General features: G+C 40.6%; 1 protein-coding gene across 1 annotated transcript in view; it reads right to left on the reverse strand.

The window, feature by feature from the left end:
• Positions 1–9,969, reverse strand: part of sema6e (sema domain, transmembrane domain (TM), and cytoplasmic domain, (semaphorin) 6E) — a 77,763-nt gene extending 67,794 nt beyond the window's left edge. The window contains exons 1-3 of the mRNA XM_053327306.1: positions 9,800–9,969; positions 5,100–5,214; positions 3,819–3,876 (exon numbers count right to left, since the gene is read on the reverse strand). Of these exons, the coding sequence (XP_053183281.1) occupies positions 3,819–3,876; positions 5,100–5,214; positions 9,800–9,941 (315 nt within the window). The 5' untranslated portion in view covers positions 9,942–9,969. The remainder of the gene's footprint in view (positions 1–3,818; positions 3,877–5,099; positions 5,215–9,799) is intronic.
• Positions 9,970–11,539: the final 1,570 nt, after the last annotated feature.

The following is an 11,539-nucleotide window of genomic DNA, read 5'->3' on the forward strand; positions in this document are numbered from 1 at the left end:
CAACTTCCGACTGTAATGTGACAAAATCTCAACTCAGAGCTTCTCACAAAACGTCTAATCACAATGAGAGATGCAGTAGATGATGTTCTTCAGTCTGTAATGTTGCTATAAATCCAAACATCCAGACTGTTATGCAGCTTAATAAGACAAGGCAACATTTAATATAGATTGATATTCTCATTTTAATACATTTGTGTTGATGTAAATGTGGTGATATCTGTACATATAGAGCCCCAGAGAAGACATGAAGCTTCACCTGACATTCACTCTAACTAATGTAGCAGCTACAGTTGTTAGATTTCATGTACAGAGCTTTCCATTAGCACCGGCGGCTGCAGGACAAAGAGCCGACTACTCATTCAAGTCCAGCCGGCTACTTTATTGTAAATCATTTTTTATTCTAATAAAACAGTCGATCAATGAGAGCATGATAATAAAGAAATGTGCCTGTATGTCAGTACCAGTCCTGCCCTCGCATGCTCTATATGAATGTGTGTGTGCACTCAGTCGTCTTCAGTGTTTGACAAACATTAACAAAACCTGGTATGACCAGCCGGCCGCCAGCTGCTCACATCTCTAAAAAAGATCTCTCAGCAGATTCACAAACAAGCATTATTTGGATAAACTGAATCTACTGTAAATGATAACTTTCACATCTAAAATAAAATCTAATACAAGTTGATAAAGTGACATTACCAGTCCTATATCAGAGATTACAGCAGTTTTTAGCCTGGCTCGATATCTGCACCATCGCTGTTGGTTGGAGCGAATTGCATTCTGGGATATTTGGCTGTCCCGAGCTTCGGCCAACCAGAGGTATAACTTCATCTCTCAGTCAGTGACTCAGGGACAGACATTGGTGTTTATAGGACTGGTCCCTGCAGTCCGGCCAAAATGATCCATCAATTTGTTAACAAGCTCTGCAGCTGAAGGTTTAATACGCTCTCATCTGCAGTCAGATAATTTACTGACCCAAATTTTCTCAGAGCTCATCAATACCACTGAGGACGTTCCTCTACACTCCTGTTTCGGTTCCAAGTCGTTCAGAAGATCGTTTTTGTGTGTGAGCAGACAGGAGCTTGATGTCGGTCCGTCTATGTCGGCCTCTTCAAGCAAAACCAATGCAGCAGACTTATCTGCTCTTTGTTTTTTAGTCTGTAGTCTGAGCTGGAGGCGACTCCTCTGATGTTTCAGGCTCATCGTGCCGTAACGCCGAGTGCATCTCAGACAGGTCTTGCTTTTAGACAGTTTTGAATATTGACTCGAGTTTCTCCTGTATAGCTAAAGAGTTTCAAATACACCTGAAGACTTTTCTTCAGACAAACCACTTTTGTTTTTTTTTGTTTTTAATTATAAATGTGCAATAGGTAAAAGGCTAAGCGTATTTTTATTTATTTTCGGGACACTGGGTCCATAGAGAAACCAAATCCAAGATATTTGCACTTTTTGTAAATGATAATGAGATATTTAATTCTGAATGTGCTGTAACTTCTCTCTCCTTTATTCTCGAGGCCTCTCCGTTACCACAAAATAGAAAAAAAATAAAATAAGCCACCTTGTGCTGTAATACATTTTGATCCCTCATTAGAGTTGAGGAGTCTCTCCTCTTGGACCAAAGGTCCCTGAAATACAATTTGTCCAGCCGGATGCTCTTGTACTCTGCTGATTTTCCAATGTGTTGGTTAACTTTATGTCTAGCAGTTAAATCAGAGACAGGTGAATACATTCTACCTGCTAAAGGCCCTTCTGCTTTATATCTAGAGACACAGTAATATAGGTTGGTGTTATTCTGTATTTTTATTGTTTTTTTATTATCAACAAATCCCATGAAAGGAGATTAGTCCTTTCTCAAAAATTTCGGACTTCGTTAACTTGTCTGTGGCTCTTAGCCTCAAATTGGCCGATGGTTCTTACTGTGAGCAGCTGTCTCTGAAACCAGGTCACACATGTATGGTCTCATTTTTAAAAATGAGTGACTGAACAGTTGGACATTTAGTTTTATGGTCAAAATTACTCAAACAGTGAGTAGTACATTTGTTAGAGACTATTTTCAGCAGTGGGAATGATTCAAACACTACAGTGTGCGTGTTCATGGTAATGAAGGTTCACGTCAGCCAGTGTAACAGTGTGGCTCACTGTGTTTGGGATATTTTTGGACAGTGATGCAGCTGTATGGAACAGAGACATCAGCTATATGAGGCTGTAATACTTGTTACATTGTTGTAACAAGTTTTTGGTCTTTTGGAATATTGCTTTGTCCTTTAAGGGGGGGGGGGTGGCTTTAGTTTTGCAAATCCACTGTCTGTTTGATGGTCATATTCTGATCATGCAAACATATTACTTTCAATAAGCTTCTGCCGAATGCTTAGGAAGAATGTATCAATGATGTGTCGTCTCTGACTTTAAAGCCAGCACAGGTCCTTGCGTAGGACGTCTCTGGTGCAATTTCGTGAAGATCTGACATGATTCAGCAGGAGTCAGCATTATGGTAATAGCCCCTGCCTTGTCCACGCTCAATTTGGTTTACTAATAATTACTTATAGCCACCCAGGCCCAGGGAGATCAGTGAAGGGGAGAATGTGAATGAGCGCGCGGTGTGAAAAATGAAGCTGCGTTAAAAATGAATCAGAGTGAAGGAACGGATCTGTGATGATCAGGACGCATCATTTTCTAGTGATATGAGGCAGTCGCACACTAACGATCACGCTCAGATGGATAACAGGAATAAGGGGAGTGAGAATGCGATAGCAGAATAAGAGTACAGCCTTCAATAATTTTGCACTCAGCTCCCGCTGTCACACTGGAGGCGGCAGAGTTTTGGCTGAATGACTAAAAAATGCATCATATACAAACATTCAATATCCAAGTTCTCACAGAACATAACTGAGGGAAAAAAGATGGACTAGCATTGTAGTGCTCAGAAGTTTTCATTTCTTTGCAGCACATTCTACACAAATCAATAAGTTTAGATCTCCTCGACATGGAGTGGTGGCCTTATCAGAATGAATATCCGTATTTGCAGCTAATCTAAATACAAACAAACAAAAGTCCAGGCCCCTGAGGGCTGTTATTTAAGTGCAATCATGTTTGACAAATGAGATTCAGATAGGAGGGAGCATAGCACTTCAAAAGCCACAAGAGCCCAGTTCCACTTCTATTGGATATGTGACAAAGAGAGATTGCTTAATCCTTGAATGGAAAGACAGACAAAGGGTAAGAGAGGAAAATAATGAGATAGAAACATTTCAAGAGATTTTTTTCTGTAAAAGCAGGCAGGGTACTTAAAAAAAAAAAAAAAAAGAGGACAGAATTGCCATCTAAAGTCTAGACAGCACTGCCATGCATTTAACCCTTCTTTAGAGCAGGTACAGGCCTATTGGTACTAGTGATATATTATCCAGAATATCACTGTTGACATGCAAAGCCCCGACCCGTTATGTGAAAGATTTGATCATTTTCTCATAGCGTATATTTAATGACCACCAAATCCTAGAACCTATTTCAGCCTTAATCGCAGAGAAATGTCAAGACTGGGTACTTTAAAATCTCTGCTGGTAACTTACAGATTATTGGTATTGATTTCAAAGGATCAAGAGGAATCAAAAACTCCTTAAACGCCAGACTCTTAGAGTAAGAATTCATCCTGGATGTGAGTCTTTGAATTGAGGAAATCAACAGACTATGGTGCAGTTCTGAGAGCAGATGGCATGTACAAGCCACACATTAAATAAATGGACATTGACTCAAACATGTATAAAGAAAGGTTATATGTTAGACTGTGAAGATACTCAGTCAACACTGCAGGTAGACTTTCTTACCTGTTGTGGGATTATCTGCTCCGATGAAGAGGCAAGATTGATGGCAAACACATGGTCCCTGCAAGAGATAAAGAGTCAAGACACCATTAGTGGAGCCGTCTCTACTTGTCAGCCTTTAAAGTTTCTGCTAATTCAAGACTCCAGAAGGATCTGACTCAACCATTTCACCAAAACCTGCTTTCCAAAATACGAAACTTCTATTTCGTTCAAATAGGATCGATTGAAACTGTTCAGCAACTGAGAGTGTGTGAGGTGGATTACCAGGCAAAAGTTTATTGGCTTTTCAACTTCAGAAAAAAAAAACTTTCCAACACCAAGGAGTTTTCCCAAGTATCGACACTACCCATATGAATCACTTTGTGAAGTGAGGCATGCACTTTGTTGTATGCAGCTGTGGAAAATATAAATCCATTTAGGTACATTAAGATTTTCCATACCTTTTTGGATGGGGTTCTTGGCAGTGACAGTACTGCGTTTTGGGACAGAGCCAAAAACTGGAGCACAATTTATTCTGCACAATGAAAACCGGCAGAGGAGGTACAACCTCATACTCTTTAGATAATTAACCTACGACATCTTGATCAAGAGGGGAGGAACGTGTAATTAGGCTGAGAGATGCACTAGAAAAACAGAGGATGCGCTGCCAAAACTGCAAACATGAAAGCGGCATGGTGCGGAGGTTGTGCCTGGGATGTGTTACACACTCATAAAAGTTTAAGTTTGGGTAGATTCAGGTGTGAACTGCTCACAACAATAAAAATGATTTCTGCTGAGCCTTTCCTGTCGAGCCTTCTGGAAGCTTTAGATTCCGAAATGACTGACTAAATTCACTCTTTCTTCAAGGCCCATCACTTACACATAACTCATAGAAACGCTTCTCAGTGAAAGTACTAATTTCACTGTCAACGCTGTCACAGGTTTTTATTGGAAATTACTTGGTGTTGGTGTTCCTCTTCCTTCTTCCTTTTGCTTGCAATGCCTCTGAATACTGTATATTTTTTAAAGATCTATGTTGACGTTATGCTAACTGTCTTGACTTCTTTCATTTTTTACCTCCCTAATTATGCTGTTGGACATTTTGTCAGTTTGTCTCCCTTTAAAAGCCCATTTGCCTCTCACGCAGCTATCAGTTTAAATAAGGATTGAAATTACCATATGCTCAGTTGACCTTGCTAATATATATGTGAAACAAAAGACTGCAGGCTTTCTTTCAAATATTTAAAATTATTCTGGGTTCTGATCAAGTTATGTAAAGCTCCATAGATAAAAGGTTTGACTGACCGAGCAGCGATGTAGAGCATGTGGTTGATCCTCAGCATCCTCTGGAAGTCCAGGCCCAGACGGACGGTGTCATTGTCCGACATAAGTCCCTGGAAGCTGGGGTAGAGGTAGGAGGCTGTTTGGAGGAATGATACAGACAGAGAAGATGTTTATGTACTTGTAATACTGGAAGATATCAGCTACTGTCTTCTCAGAAAAGGCTAGAAAACACACATATAACAGATATCCCAAAGCAAAAAAGAATAAAACTTCAAACTTATATATAAGAAAAGTTTTGCTTGCTGAATGTAAAGACCAATATTTCTGCAGCTTTGAAAGGACGAGATAAAAAAAAACAAGAAAAAAAAAAGCTTTTCATGTTCCAAAACTCAGATGCTGAAATGAGTTCAGTGAGAAATAATAAAGTTCCACCAGGTTTCCAATAAATGTAATTCAATTTGAGTTGTCAGTATGTCAAACAGCTCAGTTCATCAGTTTAACAGCTGTGAAGAGACCGTAGGACAAACACAGCGAGGCATTTATTCACCGCAAAGTATCTTTAAACGGTTACAGTTTAAGAAACACTAAACCGAGGTAACAATTTGGCCTATTGTGCTGAAAACTCAAAGAATACCCTGTATGCTAATTTGTACTTGTGGAGGTGGACGAGCAGGAGAGAAAAAAAACAGCATCTTAAGTTGCAAATGAGATGGTGGAGTCATAGAAGTCGGACTGATTTAAATAAATGGCTTCTGGTAAGCATTTCTTAACAGACATGTCTGAAGACGGTGCCAAGTGAGGACGAGGAAATAAATCAAAAGCAACTGCAGTGCTCAGTCTGTCTTGTCTGGTCAACACATTCAAATGGCATTCACCCGTCTCAGAGATCACAAAAGGCAAGGTTAGCGTTGTCATGAGTGCCTTTTAAAAGACTCCAACTCCCCACGCTGCCCTTTTAGATAAGAAGATGATATCATGTGGCTTAAAAAAAAAGGCTTAGGTTTAAAAATATAGAATCTGTGACACTGCAGGGGAGTATATACATTAAGTATACAATTCAATGGAAATCAAGTCTATTCATGCATAATAAAAGATTAGTTCGTGCAGCATGCAGTGGCACAAAAACTGCAAGATAAGATGAACTGAGAGAAGTGGTGCAAAGAGAAGGAGTGTAATTGTAATATCCACTCTGCATCTTCTGCTTTTTAATTCCACCCCCCCCCCCCGCTGCAATAAGTCACCAGAGAGATACTTTAATTTAAACAATGAGAGCTGGTGTCCAGTACATTAAATAACAGAATGACAGTCAGTCAGTGGATGGACGTGCCCTCCAAGCGCTTGATAAAAGAGGACTCTCCTGGCAGATATAAAATTAGCCTGCTCAATACTGACACCGGACTGTTTTCCACATCAGAGACGTTCCAGGCTGTTTCCTTTTTCTTTTTTTTCTTTTTTTCATAACCGAGCAAAGATTCAGCTCAAGGCCACGGCACTCTGCATCCTTAAAGTACTGTATTAAGTGCCCTCCAGCCTCCCATCTGACCTGGGCTGCTGCTGAATTAGCAATCCCCGCTAGAAATACACCACAATTTGAAATGAGTCTCTCTGCAGGGAGCCGTACGTTCCCCTAACTGCTCGTCTGGAATCGACTGTTTAAAGATTTAAACGCCTAATGTCTAGCTGAGCCCTGGACCTTGCTGTGTTTGTCTGGTGAAGAAGACTCCCAGTGGCTCGACGGCCCACCCCCACTATCCTCCCCCCTGGGCGAAGGAGGATTTCTAATTACTCTTCAGCACTTTTACATCCTTTAAAGGTTGGAGGGGGCAGTCAGGACACGGCTAAGGGCGAAACGCTCCATAGATCACGACTGTTAACAGGAAAAAGTGATGATGCGCAGAGTTAGTGAAGATCTCTGCCTCCAGAAGCACATGTAATGCTGCTGGGCCAAGAGCTGAAACCAGATTCTTACATCCTCGGGCTGAATTCAGACCAGCATTGGCATTACATCATAAAACTGAGCCTCTTCATTTATTTTAAGCCCGCTGAACTGGCACACCCTGCATACTGAATGAGTGCTTGGGCCAAAAAGCTCAAAATTTGAAACTATCTTAATGTGACACAATCCGTTTAATGCATAATGAAAACAACATGTCGCATTGCACTTTGTTGGCTAATATGTGCAAGTGGATTTTGTGAAGTGAACGGCATCTCGACAAGACGATGACATTATCATTTGGAGTCTTTTCGCATAAAAATTAGTCCACAAGCTGTTATAGTAACAGAGAAAGTCAGGCATTAGCAATAAAAAACCTTAAATACAGCGCCTTTAACCCTCCTGTTGTCCTCAGGTCAAGGAAGGATAGGAGGAAGAAAGGAAAGGAGTAAGGAGGAAAAGAGGAAGGAAGGAAGGAAGGAAGGAAGGAAGGAAGGAAGGAAGGAAGGAAGGAAAGAAAGAAAGAAAGAAAGAAAGAAAGGAATGAGTAAGGATGAAAAGAGGAATGAATTTAGGAGAAAAGGAAGGGAGGAAGGAAAGAAGGAAGGAATTTAGGAGAGAAGGAAGGGAGGAAGGAAAGGAGGAATGAAGGAAGGAAGGAAAGAAAGGAGTAAGGAGGGAGGGAGGGAGGAAGGGAGGAAAGGAGGAAGGAAGGAAGAAAGGAAGGAAAGGAGTAAGAACGGAGGGAGGAAAGGAGAAAGGAAGGAAGAAAGGAAGGAAAGGAGTAAGGAGGGAGGGAGGAAGGAAAGAAGGAAGGAAGCGAGGATGGAAGGAGGAGGGAGCAAAGAAAGAGGGAAGGAAAGAAGGAACAGTCAAAAGAGATGGGGTCAATTTGACCCGGGAGGACGACAGGAGGGTTAATAAGCTAAAAAAAACAAAACAGTGACAGCTCTGTGTATAAGCAGCTTGAATTTTAAAATTGGGCTCTCAAACTCTAAATTGGTCAAACAAACCCTTCTCCTCAGCATGCAGCCTTTCATACAAAAAGACAAGACACTGAGGCAAGCTGGCTGCCCACTTCCCCTTAAAAAAAGAAAAAAAAAAGAAGAAGAAGAAAAGTACTCTGGTAGGATCTCATTGACTTCAGCCTGACGAAATATTAAGATTCATAACGGACGTTGCACTGAGTTGTGTGAGACCTTCTGCCATGCTGTCACCTGCTGGAGCCAGAGGTGACAAATTGCTCTCATTACACCTGGGACGGCGCTCCACATATAGCACTATTAGCGCAGCTATTTCTGCTAATGGTTGCGTTACACTGTTCCAGATAGATCAATTACAGTGTGTGGGCCATGGTCTCAGCCACCTCTTAAATCAATTATGGGCCATTACATTTAGCAGACAGGACCTCTTCTGTAGACCTCCCCAGTGATTGGGTGCCATTGATGGGTCCCTAGGGTGGTCCGATGAAGAAGTGTCTTGAGAGTGTCACAGATGTTGAGGATCCTTCTCAGTCAAAATCTAATCTTAACAGCTGGTGCTCGACTCCGGGGTTTTACTTTTACTCGTGCCGGAGTCACATGCAGAGGGCTGGGTATAATTCAGGATATCTTTGGATATGTAGGTGAAAACGGGTAACTTAAACCATTGCTGTCTTTTTTTTCCCTTTTCTTTTTTGTATTTTTTCTTCCTTATCGCACTATTTTCTTGGTTGTATTTTCTTTTCCCTTAGAGGATTTGGGACAATGGGGTGGTGTGTGTGGGTGTGTGTGTGTGTGTGGGGGGGGGGGGGGGTTTAATGTGAACATTTATGCCAATAAACAAATTTTTCCAAAAAAAATATTCAAAACTATCTTTTTACTAAATTATTTTGTTTGAATCAATTATTCTGAATTATTCCAAATTATAATTAAAAGTTAACAAAAATTAGTTGCTGATGTTTCTTGTTTTATACATGAGTGAAAAAAAGCCATTTTGGATGCATTTTGTGGTCTATATATCAATATCTGATGAGTTAAGTTGGTCCACACCAAGGAAAAAATGATGTAATGATGAATCGCTGCTCTTTTAATTCTGGTTCGTGTCATGTTCTCGTTGACTTGTTACCAACAAACCGAGAAGAATACACGTGAAGTCATATGAAGTCAGAGTTAACTCATTCTTGATAGTTTTGGTGACTGTCATCTTGTATCATCACCGCAGAAGAAAATAAAGTAGTTGTGACTCTTTGGCCCGCAGCAGGATTTGATTGACAGCTTATAAAACTTAAACAAGCCCAAGCAAACTAAAACCAAATGGGCAAACACACACATAGAGAGTAGCTTTGAACTGAACCAAAAGGGGTCAGTGGACAAATTGAGTCACTGTTGAATCGCTGTTTGTTTTCTCTGATCCAAATTAAAAAGGTTCTTGCTGTATCCTCTGTCTTATGACCACTGTGAGTAAAAGTCAATGATATGTTGAAAAAGGTAGGAATTATATATGTCAGAATGATTTCTCAGTATTGCTTCATATTACATTGCAACTTTTCTAACAATCCATGAACCCCTCGGGTCTGAGTTGAAAGGAACTAAAAAGGAATAAATATTCCAGCAGCAGAATAAACCTCTACAAATCTGCTTTGTGTGAACATGCCCTTAAAAACACACCCATCTCACTAAGCTGTGTTTCCCTGTGATGAGATAAAATGCCTTAGTGACCCCTCCTTTTACTTTTACATGTACTCCTGCAACAAAAGATCACCGTGGCAACACAACAGATTTTTTCCTTTTGTTTTTTTTTTACTTACACTCTCTGCCCACAACGCTGATTGGTTCCAGGTCTTGGGGGAACGGCGTGGCTCCTGAGGACAGCTGAGGTAAGAAGGCGATTAAGGTGAGAGCCAGGACGGCTAGCGGGACGGGTCGAGGCGAGCCGAGCGTCAGCCTCATTTTGGCAGAAGATGAGACCTCACCAGAAACACATGGCCCACAGCAGATTCACCTTCCCACCTAGAATGAGACAAGTTTTCAGGATTAGGAAAGGGTTAGCATTATGAATCTCAGCTGTGAACAAAAAAATGGGAACTAACACTGAAAGTTTGAGCATATAACAGCGTTGTGCAATCATATTCTCTATACATCAAGCAGCTGAGTCCTTATTTGCATTCAGTGTCTTACGTCAATGCGGCAATGTGATGGAGTGTGTGCTAAACATGTGTCCCCCTGCACACCTTCCAGACAGACATTAAAAAACGAGGTAAATGGAGCCAGAGAAGGGGACAAGACACAAGGAGGAAACGAGGGCATGAGGGGTGGTGGTGGTGGTGGGTGAGCACAAAGGAGGGGGGGGGGGGGGGGCGGCGTCATTTACTGCCATCCAACACCTTTCACAAGTGACTTAGCACAATTAAATCTTCGCCTACGCCAAGGACAACACCTCTCTCTCCAACCTGCACTGACACTGAGCATTACCTTTAACCAGCACCTTTCTTTCAAGCTACTTTTCCAAGTTCATTCAAAACAATTTGACAAAAATAATCAAAGGTGACAAGGTGACTCGCTGGTTAGCACTTTCACGACACACAGCAAGAAGTCTCAGGGTTTAAATTCAGCCCACAGCTCAAAGACGTGCAAGTAAAGGTGGAAAATGGAAATTGGCCATTGAAATGTGTTATTCTGTCCATATGTATTAGCTGTGTGATAAATTGGCAATGAAAAAGAAGAAGAAAGTGTAGTATTGAAGACTAAGGTACAGAAATGAAGAAAAGGTAAATGAAAAAGAATGAAACTAAGAAGGCTGCATGCTGTTAATTTGTTATTTTAATATTAGAAAATGCTTATTTCTATCTGCATCTGAATACACATGAAAATACAGCAATAATATGAGATACACGTGGAACAGATTCTTTTAATTCGAGCAAGTGGAGTCCACTGATTTAAAAAAAAAAAACTCCACCAAAATCGAATCACTTATTTGTTGCACCAAAGCCAGACTTTCAATTACTGATAATGAAATGACCGTCAACTATCAAACCAACCAACAAAAACAGGACAGAAAACAATTAATGACCATGAAAATAAAATATATTTAAGACAATATGAGAACACTGCATCATCATTTCACGCGTTATTATACCAATTATATTTGCTGCATTTGTTGTTCTTGACATCTGGTGGCAAATACACAGATGTACAACACAATATAGTCACAGAAAAAAATAAAAGGTTGGTGGATAAACAGGAAGTGATTAATTGATTGAGTTGAGACAAAGCAACTCAATAGCTGAATACATACAAAGGCTAGTAGCAATAAAGAAACATCTTATCAACTCAAACGTCAAAGACAAACATGTAACAACACGGCAGACTGTATTTGACAAGTGATCTCAGAGAAAAGCAGAAGAAAACAAGCAAAAAGTTATGATAAATGTTGGAGTCGGTGTGGAAAGAGCACAAAGCTGCAGGAAATGTTAATTTTCACATCTGTTTGATATCTGAGGGAAGCGACAGAGACAGATGGATGGCAGGGAAATCGTCTAAACACATTT

This window comes from Scomber japonicus, chromosome 10, assembly GCF_027409825.1.
Source record: "Scomber japonicus isolate fScoJap1 chromosome 10, fScoJap1.pri, whole genome shotgun sequence".
NCBI classification, from domain to species: Eukaryota; Metazoa; Chordata; class Actinopteri; order Scombriformes; family Scombridae; genus Scomber; species Scomber japonicus.